Source organism: Salvelinus namaycush, chromosome 6, assembly GCF_016432855.1.
Source record: "Salvelinus namaycush isolate Seneca chromosome 6, SaNama_1.0, whole genome shotgun sequence".
Lineage (NCBI taxonomy): Eukaryota > Metazoa > Chordata > Actinopteri > Salmoniformes > Salmonidae > Salvelinus > Salvelinus namaycush.
In genome coordinates this window covers 20939696-20963523 of record NC_052312.1, presented here as the reverse complement: position 1 = coordinate 20963523, position 23828 = coordinate 20939696, and the positions used below count along the sequence as shown (strand labels likewise).

Genomic DNA, 23828 nt, shown 5'->3' with positions numbered 1-23828 from the left:
ATTACTTGTCATGTACAAATTAGATGTCCTAAGCGACTTGCCAAAATTATAGTTTGTTAACAAGAAATTTGTGGAGTGGTTGTAAAACGAGTTTTAATGACTCCAACCTAAGTGTATGTAAACTTCTGACTTCAACTGTAGCAAAATTCCAAATGCCAACAAAGTAAAACATCTCATTGCATAGCAGTATCAAAGCAGGTCCCCCTCTCCCACCACACAGGGAACCCCACATTCTTCTAAATTCCCACCAACTTGAAATATCCCACAGACATCAATTCAACGTCTATTTCATGTTGGTTCAATGTAATTTAATTGAAATCACATGGAACAAATGTTGATTCACCCATTGTGTGCCCGGTGGGATGGTGACAGGGAAATGAAGAGAGCAAGCAGGTCAGTAAGGCAGACAACAGACTACAATGACGGATGGATATTTAACAGTATGACGTATATATGACACGTTACGTTATTGCATATGCTTAATGCAATAGGATGTGTCAACATAAATGACCAGGTTGGAACAGAAGGATATCATCGCATTTGAACATGCTCAAATGGGGTGAGCGCAGACTTCCTTCCTTATTTGTGGCGATATCATATCCCCAGTGCTTCCCCTCTCTTGCGTGCAAGAACATGATGCAATAATGGCAGAAGGAGTACAAGAGTGAGGAGAGAAGGAAGACTGAGACGTGGAGGCAAATGGACGGACGGGCAGTCAGATAGACGGACAGATAAAACATTTACAAAATAGCCAACAAATGCACTTCCTGTGGATTTGCTCTGAGAAGATCAATGGTAAAACGAAGATAACTCCACAAGTGAACCAGCTCATAAAGGTCAGCGTTGTGAAGTGTAAAGCCAATATACATTTTTTATATTTGTTGATACAAACATTGTGTATAGTGTCCAGAATGAAACGTTTCGGAGGGGAGGTGTGTTTTATTTTCCCTTGTTTGTGACGATGTTATGTCCATGTGCGTGTATGGCTGTATGTGATGATGTGTTGAAGATAAGTACATGATCTTTGCATGCCTATCAATGCTGAATGGAAATACAGCCACAGGGACCTAGCTGTAAACAAGTCCCTCTGGCCTTTGTCCAGTGCTTATTTGGAACCAGATCTTGCCGGAACAGGATCCGGAACCTCTAAATTTGGGACTGTTTCATTCCGGAACCTATTTGCCAGGATCCTTAACTCTCATGGCATGAAAAATCATTTCCACCAGGGGTGCAACTTTCATGGGGGACAAGTGACAGTTTTATCATTGGAATGTGATATAAAACAAGGCAACGGTGTGCTTTAGGACCATGCGGATGCCCCCGAGCGGCCGGGTAGGCTGTTTGGAGTGTTTATCCGACTGGATTTAAGACCACGTGGACACCACAGAGTGGGCTGCCAGGCTGTGTGAAGGCAAAGCTTCTGGAAGGCTGGCTGGACCAGCACAGGAGAGTTGGGTATAGTTCAGTGTACGCGTTGCGCTCTTTCACCAAGTTGTAAAAGGAACAGAAACTGGCTACTCTTTAGTTGACTGATATGCCTTACGCTGGCAAGGTAACTGCTTATTAACTCAACAGAAAAAACTAAACTAGTGTTTATTCGCAGTGCTGAGCTAGTATTGTAACTGACAATTAACGTTAGTTAATGTTTCATCCCCTCTCGACTGAGGTGAATGAATAAGCTACACTTCCTACGTTTTGCATAGTACTATAGGTTAATGCCTACCTTTTTAGGAGGACGATTTGCAGGCAGAGACAAATTAATGGGTGATCCATACTTATTGAAAATGAAAAGGCACAATGCTCGCTCACCATAGTAGACTAACCTATGTGCCTGTTGTGCCTTTTCAATCATGATTAAATTTGTTGATTGCACTTCTACTCACGTTGGTTGAGTGCCCTCCACTTCTTTTCATTATCAATATTTATTTGCAGACACTGTAGTAAACTACAGTCTCATCGTATTTAAGTTAATTTCATATTCAAGTTAACTGACACGTGATTCTCCACCCATGCAGGCAGCCTACTATTTCAACGAGACTACACATACTAGGCGTACTTGAACTCTCATGCCCAACTAGGAGAGGTAGGCTACTGAAGGTGAAGCACCGGATTCTGAATGTATGAATAATGCAAAAAATGTGTTTTTAGGCTAACTCGTACAGTAGGTAGGCTAACGTATACAAAGCAGAAAGAGGACCGTTTCAAAATAATCTGTGGGACAACAAAAATATTTTAATCACCAAAGTAGTTGTCTGACCGCCCGCTCCCGCCTGCAGCATGAAAGATCGGGACCTGCAGGCATGCCACGGAAATGCAGCCCTCTAGTGTAGTCAGTACACAACACTATGCTCATCATGTCTTAAAGGGATCAGATTGTGACAGGGGTCCCAGTAGTGTAAGACAGCCAGGGAAGACCAGTCTACGGAGCTCAAGGGAATTTTGCAGTATATTCAGTGAATGATGCAAAGTTCCATCTTGAATTGATGGGTAGACCTACAGTAGCTACAGGACAGCAGATTACGTTTAAAGCTACCGTCTGGGATCTGGGAATAATGGTCATTTCAATTATTGAACCATTCATTAAATTTTGGGATAATATAATGTATAAATGTACACCAAGGTAATTCTTTGTCATGCCTCATTTTAGGAGGATCAGATGGTGACAGGGGTCTCAGCAGCCAGGAAGCTAGGGGAGACCAGTCTGTGACAGAGGTGAGGAGATACAACACTTTCTTCTCTCTGTCCAGTAAACACTGGACAAGCCAGATGCTATTTTAAGGCAGTCTGACAAACACCCAAAGTTGATTTCCAAACTGTATCAAGGGTTGATAGAGGCTTTTCCCGATGACACAACACAAAAATGCAAGGAAGACCTGGGAGACGCTTCTGGTAATGATGAGAGAATACAGATCTGTTAGAATGCCCGGTCATGTTCATATAATCTCACACATAAATTACTGCAGTTTAAGACCATCCATAGAACGTACTATATGCCAGTGAAACTGACTGTCATGCACTCAGAAATTGTATTATTCTGCTGGAGGTGTAAAACATAAAAGGAGACATATTTGCATATGTTATGGTGTTGTGAAGGCTGGCTGAAATCTGGCAAATAGTATGTTCTTTAATCTCAGCAAGTCTACAGATTCTCCCTGTTTTTGTTTGCTTGGAAATGTTAATACTGGAGATACTGTGTAGCCAAGCATTTATAGCGGCTAATAAATGCATTGCCATTAATTGGAAGGTTGGTTATCCTTCCACAATGTATGGAACAAATGTCAAGTTATGTACAGTATCACTAGATTTGTTTTAAGATTAAGGGTATACTGTGCAACTTTCATAAGGTTTGGATGCCTTATATGGAATACTGTACGACAAAAGGAGTCCCTATTGAAAACATGTCCACGTCAGAGGAGATTTAGGCAATCCCTAGCTGCTGGGCTGCTCAGTCCTGGCCTTGGGGGTCTGCTCTACTGTTGTCACTCGGCCCTTGGCCTAACACACCTCTGAAAACAATAATGAATGTTTCACTAAGATCCTAAAGCTGATTGGGGTGTGTTGGGTTGGGGCGCTGCAGGGTGGTGGACCCTTAGGGGCAGGATGGGGTGACCCAGCTATTGTGTACAAGTGAAAAGAGCTCTACAGTACTATTAGGCCTATGATATGAATTATATGGAGGGTACACTGTTTCTGTGTCTTAATGTGTAGGTGTATGTGTGTTTTCATTCTGCTTTTGTTTTCCAAACCTTTCCCTTGAGATATAAAAAAAAAGATGAGAAGGAAGTTGTGTTGGGGAGAGAACTGAGTTATTGACTAGACTGGTGGTGTTGTGCGTGTAAGCGGCTCGGGTTGGCTGGGCGGTCTGGCTGAAATTTGTTATAGAGGATGTCTTAAAGACAATCAAAAGTTGTCTTTGTACTTTATTTGTAAGAGTTGTTCATTTGTTAGGCTATTGGTTAAAGGTGCAACACAATACTGATTATTGAATTATCATGGATCTAGTTCAGTCAATCACTTACCTAGCTTGATGACTGTGGGAATTTTTGCTTACTTTTTGTTCTACATAGAGATGGCTAGAAGGGCCATAGATTGTGTAGAAATGCAGGAAATGTGCTTTAGATGCCCCCAAAAATGGGAGGGCCCCCAGACTCCTGCCAAGTTATGTCCCCCTCTGAAAATAGCACTGCTGGGTGATTTAAAAAGTCATAGTCAATTGATCAATAATATAATAATACTCTGAGCAAAAAACATTTTTATTTTATTTACAATATGTTGAGTCTATGAGAATAGAAAGGTTCAGAACTTTTGTAAAACATCACAGCACAGTTTAAAAAATATATGGCAAATAGAAATTGAAAAACTGGATGGTGTTCACAGATAGATGAGAAGGGTTGAGTGGAGCTGAAGGATGGGACTAAAAACAAACAGAAGATAACTACCGTAAAATATACTGTGTCCGTAAAATGTATATAGTATGTATAGGCTGGAAGTAGAAGCCTAAGTGTTGTTGTCCATTAGTTTACTCCAGGTAGGGGAGGGATGGTAGAGTTAGAGAAAAATAATAAAGGAAAATATATAAAAGTTTGGACAGTTACTGGTACTGTATATATTTACCCCCAAAATATATGGGGGATTGGAAATGATGCGGACAATTACATTGATGGAAGCCACAATCTATCTGCAATATTAAAGCTGATCTTCCCCCTAAAAAAAGGTATATATATTTTTTGCATTATTATGTCCCCCCCACTTATAAAACAAAAGTTGCAGCCCTGATTTCCACTGTTTGCAATGTAAAAATTTGGCTAATTCAAGTTGACTCCTTCCGGCTGAGAGCTGGGGCACTCTGCTGAGAGTCAGAATTGGCCGACGTCACGTGGCCCGAGTCTGGGCCGCCTTCGGCAGTATTACTTATGGCTAGGATGCGGGGATTGAGCTCGGGCCGATTCCGGTGTGAGGTATCTGGCCCAAATGTATTACTTGGGGCTTGGCCCGATTCCCGTGTGAGTTATCTGGCCCAAATGTATTACTTGGGGCTCGGGATGATTGGGGCTACTCTCTGGCAGATGATTACACGGGCTGCTTTATATAATTAACATTTCATAATTTATTTTTCTATATTTTGTCATTGTTTCTGTGAGAAAAAAAATAGAATTAACATTTAAATAAAATTCTTTAAGAGTCCTGTGTAGTATTTTGATACTTTGTGCAGGGCAATTGATAAGCATTACAGATGCTGGGTCGAGACCCGTGCCGGCCGTGCCCGGGAGACCCATGAGGCGACACACATTTGGCCCAGCGTCGTCCGAGTTAGGGGAGGGTTTGGCCGGCCGGCCGGGATGTCTTTGTCCCATCGCGCTGTAGCGACTCCTATGGCGGGCCAGGCGCATGCACGCTGACACGGTCACCAGGTGTATGGTGTTTCCTCCTACACAAGATGTTTTGTATGTAGAAAATGTATAATGGTAATATTTAAAATGACTAAATCGGGTAATTTTGTATACATTTATTTAAATTTTCATCGGGCTGCTTCTGGGGGGATTCTGGTAAGATGACGGCAAAGTCGGCTGAATTCCGGTAGACGGAAACGGCCCAAGTACATCGGGCCGTTTCCGTCTACCGGAATTCAGCCGACTTTGCCGTCATCTTACCAGAATCTGGATTCTGGGCAGTCATTAATTTTGATTCCGGGCAGAGTCTGACACCTGATTCCTGGGCTGATACAATCAATTGGGCCGATACCTCATTGCTAGCTGGGCAATCACCAGGCATGCCTACAGTCGGGATTGCACGGCAAATCTGTCAGTCATGCAGCCAAAACAGTTTACAGTTGGGAATGCGCGGAAAATCTGTCAGTCATGCAGCCGAAACAGGCCTTTACTGATATTTCAGATACAATCGCGGCAAAAATACAGGTTGGAAAGCAAATGGATTCTGTTGAAAAGAGAAGACTATTCTGTCTGTAGGCTACCAAGTTTTCAACTTCCAAATAGACCTATTGAGCAAACAGCATTGTTTACCAAGTAAAACAAGAGATACATTTTACCACGAGCACATCGCCAGTGAGTGAGTGAAACTGGAAAGCTTTTTTAGGACTGTAATTTCCTCCTGGTATTGTACAATATGTGTCTCCACACACCTAGGTCTAGGCTATTGATGTATTGAAGACAAGTTTGTTTTTATTGATCTCAGATTCTTAGTTTGTTAGTGTCAAAGTAGCCTGTCATTTTGATTTAAAATTATGTAGAATTGCATGAAATGCGTTTATAAAGGCCACATTTTTCACAAACCCTAGGCTACAAAATGTTTTCCCCATTTGTACAACTTCTGCAAATGCATTTACTGATCTATGCCAGAACACAAAAGCAGAGCTTCTGTTTGCTCTTTGTGGTCTAGGCTGGGTAACCATAAAGCACTTTGTGACAACTGTATGTTGATGAAAAAGTGTTTTATGGATACATTTGATTGATACTCTCTTTGGGAATTGTGTAATATCCATTGTTGTCCTCTCATTCTGTGTCTCTCTCTCTTCTATTCATAGATCTATATTTCATACCATGTGTTCTAATTCTTATTTCTCTGGTCATTCTATTCAACAGTAGTGAGGACTGCTAATCCCGAAGATCTACAAACCACAGATTCTTCAACTCCCTCCCAAAATGGCGTCAGACCTCTCCATCTCCGCTGGCCCCCCAAGCTCCCCTCCACCTCTCCTCTCACCTCCTCTCCTTTCTCACCTATCAAACCAGATCGGCATCTCCATCCTGGTCCTAGCATTCGTCTTCGGTTTCCCCGGTAACCTGTTTGTTGTGTGGTCGGTGCTGTGCCGTGTGAGGCATCGTTCAGTTACCTGCCTGCTCGTCTTAAACCTCGCCGTGGCCGACGCGTTGGTGTTGCTAAGCTCCCCGCTTTTCCTGCGCTTCCTGGCAGGCGGGCGAGGCTGGGAGTTTGGGGCGGTGGCCTGTAAATTGGTACACTACCTGTGCTGTGTCAACATGAACGTGTCCATCTACCTGATCAGCCTGATGAGCTTGGATCGCTGGCTGGCCGTCGCAAGGCCCTTCCTGGCCCAGAGGATGAGGACAAAGAAAACTCTGATGGCCGTTCTACTGGGGATCTGGGTGCTGGCTTTCGTCTTTGCACTGCCCATGGCCTTCTATCGCAGGTGGGGCTGTTTGTATGGGTTGTGTGTATGGGTTGTGTGTATGGGTTGTGTGTATGGGTTGTGTGTGTGCGAGAGGCATGAGAGAGAGGAAATATTAAAATACACTTACACGAACAAAAAGGCTTATCATTCTTCAATACTGATCTGAAGATTTTTGTTTGCATTACAGGCTGTTTATTTCTGTAGTTCCCGAGCTCTTAAACACTTCTCTAATAACCTGCGAAGTATGGCTGCAATAAAGACAACCTGGAACACTCCCATTGTCTCAATCAAACAAACTCTCTCTCTCTCTTTTGTCCTTATGCATTCCTCAAGTCACACACTGTGGTCCTGGGGAACATCCATGAGACCCATCATGTCTCCTTCATGTTATAAAATGTCTCTCTCTCTCTCTTTCTCTCTCTCTCTCTCTCTCTCTCTCTCTCTCTCTATACCTAGTAACCTGAAGCTGCACTTGAACAGCTCTGTGACCGTCTGCATGTCGTACCACTGGAAAAGTGTGGGTCACCAGGTGTTCCAGTACCTGTTTGAGACCGTCCTGGGCTTCTTCCTCCCCTTCACTTTCATCACCGTCTGCTACACCTCTGTCATCTGTGGACTACGCAGGGCCATGTTCCAGCACAAGGGACGGGGAAACCGTCTCATCCTCCTCATCATTGGCACCTTCGCTCTCTTCTGGCTGCCCTACCACGTGGTCAACATCTTACAGGTATGAGAGTTTGCCAATGTATTTCAAGTTACTGCACATTATGAAGCAGTTCATTTGTTGTGTGTCATACAGGTATAATAACAGGTATAAGCCCTATCTGTCTCTCTTGTATCTGCCTCTCTCTCAGGTGATTGGTCTACTTGGTGGTAACGACACTCTGTTTAAAGCAGCCGCGGTGGCCCGTCCCAACGTCACAGCGCTCGCTTTCCTGAGCAGCAGCGTGAACCCTGTACTGTACGTATTCGCTGGCAGCTCCCACATCCGCCAGGCCGGTCTCAGCTTCATGGCCAAGCTCTTCGAGGGCACCAACATTGAGGGAGGGACCTCTGCCTCCTTTACCCGCAGCACAAAGTCCAGCCGGAGTGGTTCTTCAGCCCCACTCAAGCTGGGGCGGTCGGGGAAGGGGAAGGAGGGGGATGGGAATAGTGTGACGGAGCTGCAGGAAGTCGAGGTCAAGGTTAAGTCCAAGCCGGAGCTCAAGACTTTGACATCCAATGATCCGTTGGAGTAGTGTTACTTTTTGTGGCCTACTGTACTAGTCATAGGTTAACCGTATTTAATGTATTTCACAGATCTTTGATACAATTTGTGCTTTATAGCTCGCGTTTGTGGTTGCCTCCATGCAATTTCTGGATAAAAATATTATAAAATACACTTAATGTTTTAACCTGTTGACAAATCGAGTCAGTATAGCGATTTCTTCAAGGAAGAAGGGAAGGAATTGTTCGAGACACTTACACGCAAGGTAGAGGGGAGAGTGTGGTAATTTGAGCCAAAGGGGTAAGTTGAGCCACCCTTGTTTCTCGGAAACCATACACAAAATTAATAATTTGACCCAATATTTTATGGTGTACGTGAAGGAAGAAACCACATGGGAAAAGCAAGTTAGGTCCAAAAAATGGATTTTCACCAAGTCAAATGAATTTATCGTGTTAGAGTTTATATGATGCTTGTATCTAAACCAAAGTAGATCATTTTCAGATTGTTTTATACATCAGTTTTGGTCTCGATAAGCTTCAACATGAGGTCCTAAACCTAGCATGAAAGTGCATCCTTGTAGTTGTGTGGGCTAATATAGTCAATGTTTGTTTTGGGGTAAGTTGAGCCAATGGCTAGTTGAGCAAATTGAAGTGTTTTCTTCTCATGCGTAATGCAAGGCATTATCACTGGGATATGAGGTAACAACAGGGCCTTGCCTATGTTAAACGTGTTTTAAAAAAGTACAGAAGTGTTTGTTAGGCATTTAGCCTGTGTTAAAATATGCTTAAATTATTTAAAGAGAAAAAAGTGATTGTAATTCTGTTGATACGTGTTTGGGAAATAAAGATAGACTTGGTTTTAAAAAGGTAGTGGTAATATTTTATTCAGTACAGATTTTTTTTGGCAGCTTTACTTACCACTTTCCTGCGGCTGTAACGATAGTCGTCATATTCCTCCTCCTCAGACGAGGAGAGGAGAGAGGGATCAGAAGACCAATGTGCAGCGAGGTATGTAGACATCATGAATTTATTAGACAAGACGAACACTGAACCGAACTATACTTGATAAATACAAAATAACAAACAGACAACGTAGACTGACCTGAACATGCAAACTACATAAAATGAAGAACGCACGAACAGGAAAGAACGAACGAACGAACGAATGAGACGAGACAGTACCGTGTGGTGCAATAAACACAGACACAGCGACAATCACCCACAAACAAACAATGTGAAACCACCTACCTTAATATGGTTCTCAATCAGAGGAGATGAAAACCACCTGCCTCTAATTGAGAACCATATCAGGTCACCCATTTACCAACATAGAAACACATAACATAGAAATGCCCACCCACACTCACGCCCTGACCGACTAACACATACAAAACAACAGAAAACAGGTCAGGAACGTGACAGCGGCTCAACTTACACCATACATACCCAGTTTATTTTTTATTTTTTATACAAGCTATGTTTTCCAAAACTGTAATATTTACATGGATTATGATTATTTCCAAGGATATACAACATCCTGAAGAATATAGTGATATCTTTGTTAGAAAGAATAATATATTTACCTTGACGGGGTGAAACTGAATGTAAACAATGGCTCAACTTATCCCAATGACTTGAGCTGTGTTTGGAAACTCGAATTTGCACGATGATCTCATTATTATAATCATAGTTAATTATTACAAAATATCTGAGCAGGCGAAGCTGTGTGGAACAGTTGCCAGCTATTGATGCACCATTATTCAAATGCTTTCAACACACAGATTCTAAAACATCACATACAGTGACTAACTTCAACAAACATAGCATACTGTAACAAGCAATAACAGAATGCATTAGATAACTTTGTACTTTAGGTGTCAATAGTAAGGGAGAGTGGGGTAAGTTGAGCAAGTCTTTACATTCAGCATCACTACATCAAGGGAAATACTATATTATTCCTAACAAAGATATCTACATATATTTCAGGATGTTTTGTATCCTTGGAAATAATCAGAATTCATGTAAACATAACATTTTTGAAAACATAGCCTTTCCAAAAAAAAAAAGGTTGTCTCTTGGCACAACTTACACTGGGTACGGGGTAAGTTGAGCATTGGGACAGGGTAAGTTGAGATGCCTTGGGGATAGTGGGTGATGGTGCTGGTAGGTCAAAGTTTAGAGAAGTATGCAAATCCAATTTTATTGGTCACATACACATGGTTAGCAGATGTTAATGCGAGTGTAGCGAAATACTTGTGCTTCTAGTTCCAACAGTGCAGTAATATCTAACAAGTAATCTAACAATTCCCCAACAACTACCTAATACACACAAATCTAAAGGGGTGAATGAGAATATCTACATATAAATATATAGATGAGCGATGGCCGAGCGGCATAGGCAAGGGGCAGTAGGTGGTATAAAATACAGTATATACATGTGATATGAGTAATGTAAGATATGTAGACATTATTAAAGTGGTATTATTTAGAGTGGCATTGTTTAAAGTGACTAGCGATCCATTTATTAAAGTGTCCAGTGATTGGGTCTCAATGTAGGCAGCAGCCTCTCTGAGTTAGTGATTGCTGTTTAGCAGTCTGATGGCCTTGAGATAGAAGCTGTTTCTCAATCTCTCGGTCCCAGCTTTGATGCACCTGTACTGACCTCGCCTTCTGGATGATAGCTGTGTGAACAGGCAGTGGCTCGAGTGGTTGTTGTCCTTGATGATCTTTTTGGCCTTCCTGTGATATTGGGTGCTGTAGGTGTCATGGAGGGCAGGTAGTTTGCCCCCGGTGATGCGTTGTGTACCACCCTCTGGAGAGCCTTGCGGTTGAGGGCGGTGCAGTTGCCGTACCAGGCTGTGATACAGCCTGACACGATGCTCTTGATTGTGCATCTGTAAAAGTTTGTCAGGGTTTTGGGTGATAAGCCAAATTTCTTCAGCCTCCTGAGGTTGAAGAGGCGCTGTTGCGCCTTCTTCACCACACTGTCTGTGTGGGTGGACCATTTCAGCTTGTCTGTGATGTGTACACCCAGGAACTTAAAACGTTCCCCCTTCTCCACTGCTGTCCCTAATATGTGGATAGGGGGGTGCTCCCTCTGCTGTTTCCTGAAGTCAACGATCATCTCCTTTGTTTTGTTGACGTTGAGTGAGAGGTTGTTTTCATGACACCACACTCTGAGTGCCCTCACCTCTTCCCTGTAGGCTGTCTCGTCGTTGTTGGTGATCAAGCCCACTACTGTAGTGTCGTCGGCAAACTTGATGATTGAGTTGGAGGCGTGTATGGCCACGCAGTCGTGGGTGAACAGGGAGTACAGGAGAGGGCTGAGCACACACCCCGGTGGGGCCCCAGTGTTGAGGGTCAGCGAAGTGGAGATGTTGTTTCCTACCTTCACCACCTGGGGGCGGTCCGTCAGAAAGTCCAGAACCAGGTTGCACAGGGAGGGGTTGAGACACAGGGCCTCCAGCTTGATAATGAGCTTGGAGGGTACTATGGTGTTGAATGCTGAGCTGTAGTCAATGAACAGCATTCTTACATAGGTATTATTTTTGTACAGATGGCATAGGGCAGTGTGCAGTGCAATGGCGATTGCGTCATCTGTGGACCTGTTGGAGCGGTTTGCAAAATGAAGTGGGTCTGGGTGGCTGGTAAGGTGGCGGTGATATGATCCCTGACTAACCTCTCAAAGCACTTCATGATGACAGAAGTGGGTGCTACGGGTCGGTAGTCATTTAGTTCAGTTATCTTTGCCTTCTTGGGTACAGGAACAATGGTAGCCATCTTGAAGCATATGGGGACAACAGACTGGCGATGGAAGAACTAAGATATTTTCAGCTTCCAGGAATTGTGTACAGATCCTTGCGTCATGGGGCCGTGCATTATTATTATGAAAAATGAGGTGATGGCGGCGGATGAATTGCACGACAGTGGGCCTCAGGATCTCGTCATGGTACCTCTGTGCATTCAAATTGCCATTTGATAAAATGCAATTGTGTTTGTTGTCCGTAGCTTATGCCTGCCCATACCACAACTTCACCGCACCGCCACCATGGGGCACTCTGTTCACAATGTTGACAAGAGCAAACCTCTCGCCCACACAATGCCATACACGCTGTCTATGGTGTCAATTCCGATTCAAAAATCTAACTGACACGAGATGGTGCGCATGCAAGATGAAACATCATTGCATGAAATGCTGAGACTCAGATTTTTCACTTAGAAATGTACAGTTGAAGTCGGAAGTTTACATACACCTTAGCCAAATACATTTAAACTCAGTTTTTCCTGACATTTAATCCTAGTAAAACTTCCCGGTTTTAGGTCTTAGGTCAGTTAGGATCACCACTTTATTTTAAGAATGTGAAACGTCAGAATAATAGTAGACAGAATGATTTATTTCAGCTTTTATTTCTTTCATCACATTCCCAGTGGGTCAGAAGTTTACATACACTCAATTAGTATTTGGTAGCATTGCCTTTAAATTGTGTAACTTGGGTCAAACGTTTCGGGTAGCCTTCCACAAGCTTCCCACAATAAGTTGGGTGAATTTTGTCCCATTCCTCCTGACAGAGCTGGTGTAACTGAGTCAGGTTTGTAGGTCTCCTTGCTCGCACACGCTTTTTCAGTTCTGCCCACTACTTTTCTATGGGATTGAGGTCAGGGCTTTGTGATGGCCACTCCAATACCTTGACTTTGTTGTCCTTAAGCCATTTTGCAACAACTTTGGAAGTGTGCTTGGGGTCATTGTCCAGTTGGAAGACCCATTTGCGACCAAGCTTTAACTTCCTGACTGATGTCTTGAGATGTTGCTTCAATATATCCACATCATTTTCCATCCTCATGATGCCATCTATTTTGTGAAGTGCACCAGTCCCTCCTGCAGCAAAGCACCCCCACAACATGATGCTGCCACCCCAGTGCTTCACGGTTGGGATTGTGTTCTTTGGCTCGCAAGCCCCCCTTTTTTCCTCCTAACATAACGATAGTCATTATGGCCAAACAGTTCTATTTTTGTTTCATCAGACCAGAGGACATTTTCCAAAAAGTACGATCTTTGTCCCCATGTGCAGTTGCAAACCGTAGTCTGTCTTTTTTTATGGCAGTTTTGGAGCAGTGGCTTCTTCCTTGCTGAGCGGCCTTTCAGGTTATGTCGATATAGGACTTGTTTTACTGTGGATATAAATACTTTTGTACCTGTTTCCTCGGGCGTCTTCACAAGGTCCTTTGCTGTTGTTCTGGGATTGATTTGCACTTTTCGCACCAAGGTATGTTCATCTCTAGGAGACAGAACGCGTCTCCTTCCTGAGTGGTATGATGGCTGCATGGTCCCATGGTGTTTATACTTGCGTACTATTGTTTGTACAGATCAATGTGGTACCTTCAGGCGTTTGGAAGTTGCTTCCAAGGATGAACCAGACTTGTGGAGGTCTACAATTTTTTATGAGGTCTTGGGTGATTTCTTTTGATTTTCCCATGATGTTAAGCAAAGAGGCACTGCGTTTGAAGGTAGGCCTTGAAATGCATCCACAGGTACACCTCCAATTGACTCAAATTATGTCAACTAACCTATCAGCTTCTAAAGCCATGACATTTTCTGGAATTTTCCAAGCTGTTTAAAGGCACAGTCAACTTAGTGTATGTAAACCTCTGGCCCACTGGAATTGTGATACAGTGAATTTTAAGTGAAATAATCTGTCTGTAAAACAATTGTTGGAAAAATTACTTGTCATGTACAAATTAGATGTCCTAAGCGACTTGCCAAAATTATAGTTTGTTAACAAGAAATTTGTGGAGTGGTTGTAAAACGAGTTTTAATGACTCCAACCTAAGTGTATGTAAACTTCTGACTTCAACTGTAGCAAAATTCCAAATGCCAACAAAGTAAAACATCTCATTGCATAGCAGTATCAAAGCAGGTCCCCCTCTCCCACCACACAGGGAACCCCACATTCTTCTAAATTCCCACCAACTTGAAATATCCCACAGACATCAATTCAACGTCTATTTCATGTTGGTTCAATGTAATTTAATTGAAATCACATGGAACAAATGTTGATTCACCCATTGTGTGCCCGGTGGGATGGTGACAGGGAAATGAAGAGAGCAAGCAGGTCAGTAAGGCAGACAACAGACTACAATGACGGATGGATATTTAACAGTATGACGTATATATGACACGTTACGTTATTGCATATGCTTAATGCAATAGGATGTGTCAACATAAATGACCAGGTTGGAACAGAAGGATATCATCGCATTTGAACATGCTCAAATGGGGTGAGCGCAGACTTCCTTCCTTATTTGTGGCGATATCATATCCTCAGTGCTTCCCCTCTCTTGCGTGCAAGAACATGATGCAATAATGGCAGAAGGAGTACAAGAGTGAGGAGAGAAGGAAGACTGAGACGTGGAGGCAAATGGACGGACGGGCAGTCAGATAGACGGACAGATAAAACATTTACAAAATAGCCAACAAATGCACTTCCTGTGGATTTGCTCTGAGAAGATCAATGGTAAAACGAAGATAACTCCACAAGTGAACCAGCTCATAAAGGTCAGCGTTGTGAAGTGTAAAGCCAATATACATTTTTTATATTTGTTGATACAAACATTGTGTATAGTGTCCAGAATGAAACGTTTCGGAGGGGAGGTGTGTTTTATTTTCCCTTGTTTGTGACGATGTTATGTCCATGTGCGTGTATGGCTGTATGTGATGATGTGTTGAAGATAAGTACATGATCTTTGCATGCCTATCAATGCTGAATGGAAATACAGCCACAGGGACCTAGCTGTAAACAAGTCCCTCTGGCCTTTGTCCAGTGCTTATTTGGAACCAGATCTTGCCGGAACAGGATCCGGAACCTCTAAATTTGGGACTGTTTCATTCCGGAACCTATTTGCCAGGATCCTTAACTCTCATGGCATGAAAAATCATTTCCACCAGGGGTGCAACTTTCATGGGGGACAAGTGACAGTTTTATCATTGGAATGTGATATAAAACAAGGCAACGGTGTGCTTTAGGACCATGCGGATGCCCCCGAGCGGCCGGGTAGGCTGTTTGGAGTGTTTATCCGACTGGATTTAAGACCACGTGGACACCACAGAGTGGGCTGCCAGGCTGTGTGAAGGCAAAGCTTCTGGAAGGCTGGCTGGACCAGCACAGGAGAGTTGGGTATAGTTCAGTGTACGCGTTGCGCTCTTTCACCGAGTTGTAAAAGGAACAGAAACTGGCTACTCTTTAGTTGACTGATATGCCTTACGCTGGCAAGGTAACTGCTTATTAACTCAACAGAAAAAACTAAACTAGTGTTTATTCGCAGTGCTGAGCTAGTATTGTAACTGACAATTAACGTTAGTTAATGTTTCATCCCCTCTCGACTGAGGTGAATGAATAAGCTACACTTCCTACGTTTTGCATAGTACTATAGGTTAATGCCTACCTTTTTAGGAGGACGATTTGCAGGCAGAGACAAATTAATGGGTGATCCATACTTATTGAAAATGAAAAGGCACAATGCTCGCTCACCATAGTAGACTAACCTATGTGCCTGTTGTGCCTTTTCAATCATGATTAAATTTGTTGATTGCACTTCTACTCACGTTGGTTGAGTGCCCTCCACTTCTTTTCATTATCAATATTTATTTGCAGACACTGTAGTAAACTACAGTCTCATCGTATTTAAGTTAATTTCATATTCAAGTTAACTGACACGTGATTCTCCACCCATGCAGGCAGCCTACTATTTCAACGAGACTACACATACTAGGCGTACTTGAACTCTCATGCCCAACTAGGAGAGGTAGGCTACTGAAGGTGAAGCACCGGATTCTGAATGTATGAATAATGCAAAAAATGTGTTTTTAGGCTAACTCGTACAGTAGGTAGGCTAACGTATACAAAGCAGAAAGAGGACCGTTTCAAAATAATCTGTGGGACAACAAAAATATTTTAATCACCAAAGTAGTTGTCTGACCGCCCGCTCCCGCCTGCAGCATGAAAGATCGGGACCTGCAGGCATGCCACGGAAATGCAGCCCTCTAGTGTAGTCAGTACACAACACTATGCTCATCATGTCTTAAAGGGATCAGATTGTGACAGGGGTCCCAGTAGTGTAAGACAGCCAGGGAAGACCAGTCTACGGAGCTCAAGGGAATTTTGCAGTATATTCAGTGAATGATGCAAAGTTCCATCTTGAATTGATGGGTAGACCTACAGTAGCTACAGGACAGCAGATTACGTTTAAAGCTACCGTCTGGGATCTGGGAATAATGGTCATTTCAATTATTGAACCATTCATTAAATTTTGGGATAATATAATGTATAAATGTACACCAAGGTAATTCTTTGTCATGCCTCATTTTAGGAGGATCAGATGGTGACAGGGGTCTCAGCAGCCAGGAAGCTAGGGGAGACCAGTCTGTGACAGAGGTGAGGAGATACAACACTTTCTTCTCTCTGTCCAGTAAACACTGGACAAGCCAGATGCTATTTTAAGGCAGTCTGACAAACACCCAAAGTTGATTTCCAAACTGTATCAAGGGTTGATAGAGGCTTTTCCCGATGACACAATACAAAAATGCAAGGAAGACCTGGGAGACGCTTCTGGTAATGATGAGAGAATACAGATCTGTTAGAATGCCCGGTCATGTTCATATAATCTCACACATAAATTACTGCAGTTTAAGACCATCCATAGAACGTACTATATGCCAGTGAAACTGACTGTCATGCACTCAGAAATTGTATTATTCTGCTGGAGGTGTAAAACATAAAAGGAGACATATTTGCATATGTTATGGTCTTGTGAAGGCTGGCTGAAATCTGGCAAATAGTATGTTCTTTAATCTCAGCAAGTCTACAGATTCTCCCTGTTTTTGTTTGCTTGGAAATGTTAATACTGGAGATACTGTGTAGCCAAGCATTTATAGCGGCTAATAAATGCATTGCCATTAATTGGAAGGTTGGTTATCCTTCCACAATGTATGGAACAAATGTCAAGTTATGTACAGTATCACTAGATTTGTTTTAAGATTAAGGGTATACTGTGCAACTTTCATAAGGTTTGGATGCCTTATATGGAATACTGTACGACAAAAGGAGTCCCTATTGAAAACATGTCCACGTCAGAGGAGATTTAGGCAATCCCTAGCTTCTGGGCTGCTCAGTCCTGGCCTTGGGGGTCTGCTCTACTGTTGTCACTCGGCCCTTGGCCTAACACACCTCTGAAAACAATAATGAATGTTTCACTAAGATCCTAAAGCTGATTGGGGTGTGTTGGGTTGGGGCGCTGCAGGGTGGTGGACCCTTAGGGGCAGGATGGGGTGACCCAGCTATTGTGTACAAGTGAAAAGAGCTCTACAGTACTATTAGGCCTATGATATGAATTATATGGAGGGTACACTGTTTCTGTGTCTTAATCTGTAGGTGTATGTGTGTTTTCATTCTGCTTTTGTTTTCCAAACCTTTCCCTTGAGATATAAAAAAAAAGATGAGAAGGAAGTTGTGTTGGGGAGAGAACTGAGTTATTGACTAGACTGGTGGTGTTGTGCGTGTAAGCGGCTCGGGTTGGCTGGGCGGTCTGGCTGAAATTTGTTATAGAGGATGTCTTAAAGACAATCAAAAGTTGTCTTTGTACTTTATTTGTAAGAGTTGTTCATTTGTTAGGCTATTGGTTAAAGGTGCAACACAATACTGATTATTGAATTATCATGGATCTAGTTCAGTCAATCACTTACCTAGCTTGATGACTGTGGGAATTTTTGCTTACTTTTTGTTCTACATAGAGATGGCTAGAAGGGCCATAGATTGTGTAGAAATGCAGGAAATGTGCTTTAGATGCCCCCAAAAATGGGAGGGCCCCCAGACTCCTGCCAAGTTATGTCTCCCTCTGAAAATAGCACTGCTGGGTGATTTAAAAAGTCATAGTCAATTGATCAATAATATAATAATACTCTGAGCAAAAAACGTTTTTATTTTATTTACAATATGTTGAGTCTATGAGAATAGAAAGGTTCAGAACTTTTGTAAAACATCACAGCACAGTTTAAAAAATATATGGCAAATAGAAATTGAAAAACTGGATGGTGTTCACAGATAGATGAGAAGGGTTGAGTGGAGCTGAAGGATGGGACTAAAAACAAACAGAAGATAACTACCGTAAAATATACTGTGTCCGTAAAATGTATATAGTATGTATAGGCTGGAAGTAGAAGCCTAAGTGTTGTTGTCCATTAGTTTACTCCAGGTAGGGGAGGGATGGTAGAGTTAGAGAAAAATAATAAAGGAAAATATATAAAAGTTTGGACAGTTACTGGTACTATATATATTTACCCCAAAAATATATGGGGGATTGGAAATGATGCGGACAATTACATTGATGGAAGCCACAATCTATCTGCAATATTAAAGCTGATCTTCCCCCTAAAAAAAGGTATATATATTTTTTGCATTATTTTGTCCCCCCCACTTATAAAACAAAAGTTGCAGCCCTGATTTCCACTGTTTACAATGTAAAAATTTGGCTAATTCAAGTTGACTCCTTCCGGCTGAGAGGTGGGGCACTCTGCTGAGAGTCAGAATTGGCCGACGTCACGTGGCCCGAGTCTGGGCCGCCTTCGGCAGTATTACTTATGGCTAGGATGCGGGGATTGAGCTCGGGCCGATTCCGGTGTGAGGTATCTGGCCCAAATGTATTACTTGGGGCTTGGCCCGATTCCCGTGTGAGTTATCTGGCCCAAATGTATTACTTGGGGCTCGGGATGATTGGGGCTACTCTCTGGCAGATGATTACACGGGCTGCTTTATATAATTAACATTTCATAATTTATTTTTCTATATTTTGTCATTGTTTCTGTGAGAAAAAAAATAGAATTAACATTTAAATACAATTCTTTAAGAGTCCTGTGTAGTATTTTGATACTTTGTGCAGGGCAATTGATAAGCATTACAGATGCTGGGTCGAGACCCGTGCCGGCCGTGCCCGGGAGACCCATGAGGCGACACACATTTGGCCCAGCGTCGTCCGAGTTAGGGGAGGGTTTGGCCGGCCGGCCGGGATGTCTTTGTCCCATCGCGCTGTAGCGACTCCTATGGCGGGCCAGGCGCATGCACGCTGACACGGTCACCAGGTGTATGGTGTTTCCTCCTACACAAGATGTTTTGTATGTAGAAAATGTATAATGGTAATATTTAAAATGACTAAATCGGGTAATTTTGTATACATTTATTTAAATTTGCATCGGGCTGCTTCTGGGGGGATTCTGGTAAGATGACGGCAAAGTCGGCTGAATTCCGGTAGACGGAAACGGCCCAAGTACATCGGGCCGTTTCCGTCTACCGGAATTCAGCCGACTTTGCCTTCATCTTACCAGAATCTGGATTCTGGGCAGTCATTAATTTTGATTCCGGGCAGAGTCTGACACCTGATTCCTGGGCTGATACAATCAATTGGGCCGATACCTCATTGCTAGCTGGGCAATCACCAGGCATGCCTACAGTCGGGATTGCACGGCAAATCTGTCAGTCATGCAGCCAAAACAGCTTACAGTTGGGAATGCGCGGAAAATCTGTCAGTCATGCAGCCGAAACAGGCCTTTACTGATATTTCAGATACAATCGCGGCAAAAATACAGGTTGGAAAGCAAATGGATTCTGTTGAAAAGAGAAGACTATTCTGTCTGTAGGCTACCAAGTTTTCAACTTCCAAATAGACCTATTGAGCAAACAACATTGTTTACCAAGTAAAACAAGAGATACATTTTACCACGAGCACATCGCCAGTGAGTGAGTGAAACTGGAAAGCTTTTTTAGGACTGTAATTTCCTCCTGGTATTGTACAATATGTGTCTCCACACACCTAGGTCTAGGCTATTGATGTATTGAAGACAAGTTTGTTTTTATTGATCTCAGATTCTTAGTTTGTTAGTGTCAAAGTAGCCTGTCATTTTGATTTAAAATTATGTAGAATTGCATGAAATGCGTTTATAAAGGCCACATTTTTCACAAACCCTAGGCTACAAAATGTTTTCCCCATTTGTACAACTTCTGCAAATGCATTTACTGATCTATGCCAGAACACAAAAGCAGAGCTTCTGTTTGCTCTTTGTGGTCTAGGCTGGGTAACCATAAAGCACTTTGTGACAACTGTATGTTGATGAAAAAGTGTTTTATGGATACATTTGATTGATACTCTCTTTGGGAATTGTGTAATATCCATTGTTGTCCTCTCATTCTGTGTCTCTCTCTCTTCTATTCATAGATCTATATTTCATACCATGTGTTCTAATTCTTATTTCTCTGGTCATTCTATTCAACAGTAGTGAGGACTGCTAATCCCGAAGATCTACAAACCACAGATTCTTCAACTCCCTCCCAAAATGGCGTCAGACCTCTCCATCTCCGCTGGCCCCCCAAGCTCCCCTCCACCTCTCCTCTCACCTCCTCTCCTTTCTCACCTATCAAACCAGATCGGCATCTCCATCCTGGTCCTAGCATTCGTCTTCGGTTTCCCCGGTAACCTGTTTGTTGTGTGGTCGGTGCTGTGCCGTGTGAGGCATCGTTCAGTTACCTGCCTGCTCGTCTTAAACCTCGCCGTGGCCGACGCGTTGGTGTTGCTAAGCTCCCCGCTTTTCCTGCGCTTCCTGGCAGGCGGGCGAGGCTGGGAGTTTGGGGCGGTGGCCTGTAAATTGGTACACTACCTGTGCTGTGTCAACATGAACGTGTCCATCTACCTGATCAGCCTGATGAGCTTGGATCGCTGGCTGGCCGTCGCAAGGCCCTTCCTGGCCCAGAGGATGAGGACAAAGAAAACTCTGATGGCCGTTCTACTGGGGATCTAGGTGCTGGCTTTCGTCTTTGCACTGCCCATGGCCTTCTATCGCAGGTGGGGCTGTTTGTATGGGTTGTGTGTATGGGTTGTGTGTATGGGTTGTGTGTATGGGTTGTGTGTGTGCGAGAGGCATGAGAGAGAGGAAATATTAAAATACACTTACACGAACAAAAAGGCTTATCATTCTTCAATACTGATCTGAAGATTTTTGTTTGCATTACAGGCTGTTTATTTCTGTAGTTCCCGAGCTCTTAAACACTTCTCTAATAACCTGCGAAGTATGGCTGCAATAAAGACAACCTCGAACACTCCCATTGTCTCAATCAAACAAACTCTCTCTCTCTCTTTTGTCCTTATGCATTCCTCAAGTCACACACTGTGGTCCTGGGGAACATCCATGAGACCCATCATGTCTCCTTCATGTTATAAAATGTCTCTCTCTCTCTCTTTCTCTCTCTCTCTCTCTCTCTCTCTCTCTCTCTCTCTCTCTCTCTCTCTCTCTATCTATCTATACCTAGTAACCTGAAGCTGCACTTGAACAGCTCTGTGACCGTCTGCATGTCGTACCACTGGAAAAGTGTGGGTCACCAGGTGTTCCAGTACCTGTTTGAGACCGTCCTGGGCTTCTTCCTCCCCTTCACTTTCATCACCGTCTGCTACACCTCTGTCATCTGTGGACTACGCAGGGCCATGTTCCAGCACAAGGGACGGGGAAACCGTCTCATCCTCCTCATCATCGGCACCTTCGCTCTCTTCTGGCTGCCCTACCACGTGGTCAACATCTTACAGGTATGAGAGTTTGCCAATGTATTTCAAGTTACTGCACATTATGAAGCAGTTCATTTGTTGTGTGTCATACAGGTATAATAACAGGTATAAGCCCTATCTGTCTCTCTTGTATCTGCCTCTCTCTCAGGTGATTGGTCTACTTGGTGGTAACGACACTCTGTTTAAAGCAGCCGCGGTGGCCCGTCCCAACGTCACAGCGCTCGCTTTCCTGAGCAGCAGCGTGAACCCTGTACTGTACGTATTCGCTGGCAGCTCCCACATCCGCCAGGCCGGTCTCAGCTTCATGGCCAAGCTCTTCGAGGGCACCAACATTGAGGGAGGGACCTCTGCCTCCTTTACCCGCTGCACAAAGTCCAGCCGGAGTGGTTCTTCAGCCCCACTCAAGCTGGGGCGGTCGGGGAAGGGGAAGGAGGGGGATGGGAATAGTGTGACGGAGCTGCAGGAAGTCGAGGTCAAGGTTAAGTCCAAGCCGGAACTCAAGACTTTGACATCCAATGATCCGTTGGAGTAGTGTTACTTTTTGTGGCCTACTGTACTAGTCATAGGTTAACCGTATTTAATGTATTTCACAGATCTTTGATACAATTTGTGCTTTATAGCTCGCGTTTGTGGTTGCCTCCATGCAATTTCTGGATAAAAATATTATAAAATACACTTAATGTTTTAACCTGTTGACAAATCGAGTCAGTATAGCGATTTCTTCAAGGAAGAAGGGAAGGAATTGTTCGAGACACTTACACGCAAGGTAGAGGGGAGAGTGTGGTAATTTGAGCCAAAGGGGTAAGTTGAGCCACCCTTGTTTCTCGGAAACCATACACAAAATTAATAATTTGACCCAATATTTTATGGTGTACGTGAAGGAAGAAACCACATGGGAAAAGCAAGTTAGGTCCAAAAAATGGATTTTCACCAAGTCAAATGAATTTATCGTGTTAGAGTTTATATGATGCTTGTATCTAAACCAAAGTAGATCATTTTCAGATTGTTCTATACATCAGTTTTGGTCTCGATAAGCTTCAACATGAGGTCCTAAACCTAGCATGAAAGTGCATCCTTGTAGTTGTGTGGGCTAATATAGTCAATGTTTGTTTTGGGGTAAGTTGAGCCAATTGCTAGTTGAGCAACTTGAAGTGTTTTCTTGTCATGCGTAATGCAAGGCATTATCACTGGGATATGAGGTAACAACAGGGCCTTGCCTATGTTAAACGTGTTTTAAAAAAGTACAGAAGTGTTTGTTAGGCATTTAGCCTGTGTTCAAATATGCTTAAATTATTTAAAGAGAAAAAAGTGATTGTAATTCTGTTGATACGTGTTTGGGAAATAAAGATAGACTTGGTTTTATAAAGGTAGTGGTAATATTTTATTCAGTACAGAATTTTTTTGGCAGCTTTACTTACCACTTTCCTGCGGCTGTAACGATAGTCGTCATATTCCTCCTCCTCTGACGAGGAGAGGAGAGAGGGATCAGAAGACCAATGTGCAGCGAGGTATGTAGACATCATGAATTTATTAGACAAGACGAACACTGAACCGAACTATACTTGATAAATACAAAATAACAAACAGACAACGTAGACTGACCTGAACATGCAAACTACATAAAATGAAGAACGCACGAACAGGAAAGAACGAACGAACGAACGAGACGAGACAGTACCGTGTGGTGCAATAAACAGACACAGCGACAATCACCCACAAACAAACAATGTGAAACCACCTACCTTAATATGGTTCTCAATCAGAGGAGATGAAAACCACCTGCCTCTAATTGAGAACCATATCAGGTCACCCATTTACCAACATAGAAACACATAACATAGAAATGCCCACCCACACTCACGCCCTGACCGACTAACAC

At 43.0% G+C, this 23828-nt stretch overlaps 1 protein-coding gene and 1 pseudogene across 3 annotated transcripts; both read left to right on the top strand.

Moving 5' to 3' along the window:
* Window positions 1-566: 566 nt before the first annotated feature.
* On the top strand, window positions 567-9223 carry LOC120049759 (leukotriene B4 receptor 1-like). Of its 3 annotated transcripts, XM_038996147.1 has the most exons (5): window positions 568-836; window positions 2648-2712; window positions 6600-7165; window positions 7604-7874; window positions 8002-9223. In XM_038996147.1, the coding sequence occupies exons 3-5, from the start codon at window positions 6660-6662 to the stop codon at window positions 8383-8385; spliced, it is 1161 nt and encodes a 386-aa protein (XP_038852075.1). In that variant the 5' UTR covers window positions 568-836; window positions 2648-2712; window positions 6600-6659; the 3' UTR covers window positions 8386-9223. The 3 variants fall into 3 exon arrangements, with proteins under 3 accessions (XP_038852077.1, XP_038852075.1, XP_038852076.1); XM_038996149.1 differs by lacking the exon at window positions 2648-2712 and having other exon boundaries at window positions 567-836; window positions 6603-7165; XM_038996148.1 differs by lacking the exon at window positions 2648-2712.
* A 5481-nt stretch (window positions 9224-14704) lies between these two features.
* On the top strand, window positions 14705-22846 carry LOC120049760 (annotated as a pseudogene).
* Window positions 22847-23828: the final 982 nt, after the last annotated feature.

Excerpts from the sequence above, each read along its gene's own strand:
- LOC120049759 (XM_038996149.1), top strand. The coding sequence starts at position 6,660 with ATGGCGTCAGACCTCTCCATCTCCGCTGGCCCCCCAAGCTCCCCTCCA. Across the intron at positions 7,166-7,603 it reads CCCATGGCCTTCTATCGCAG|TAACCTGAAGCTGCACTTGA; the intron begins GTGGGGCTGTTT and ends CTCTATACCTAG. Across the intron at positions 7,875-8,001 it reads ACGTGGTCAACATCTTACAG|GTGATTGGTCTACTTGGTGG; the intron begins GTATGAGAGTTT and ends CCTCTCTCTCAG.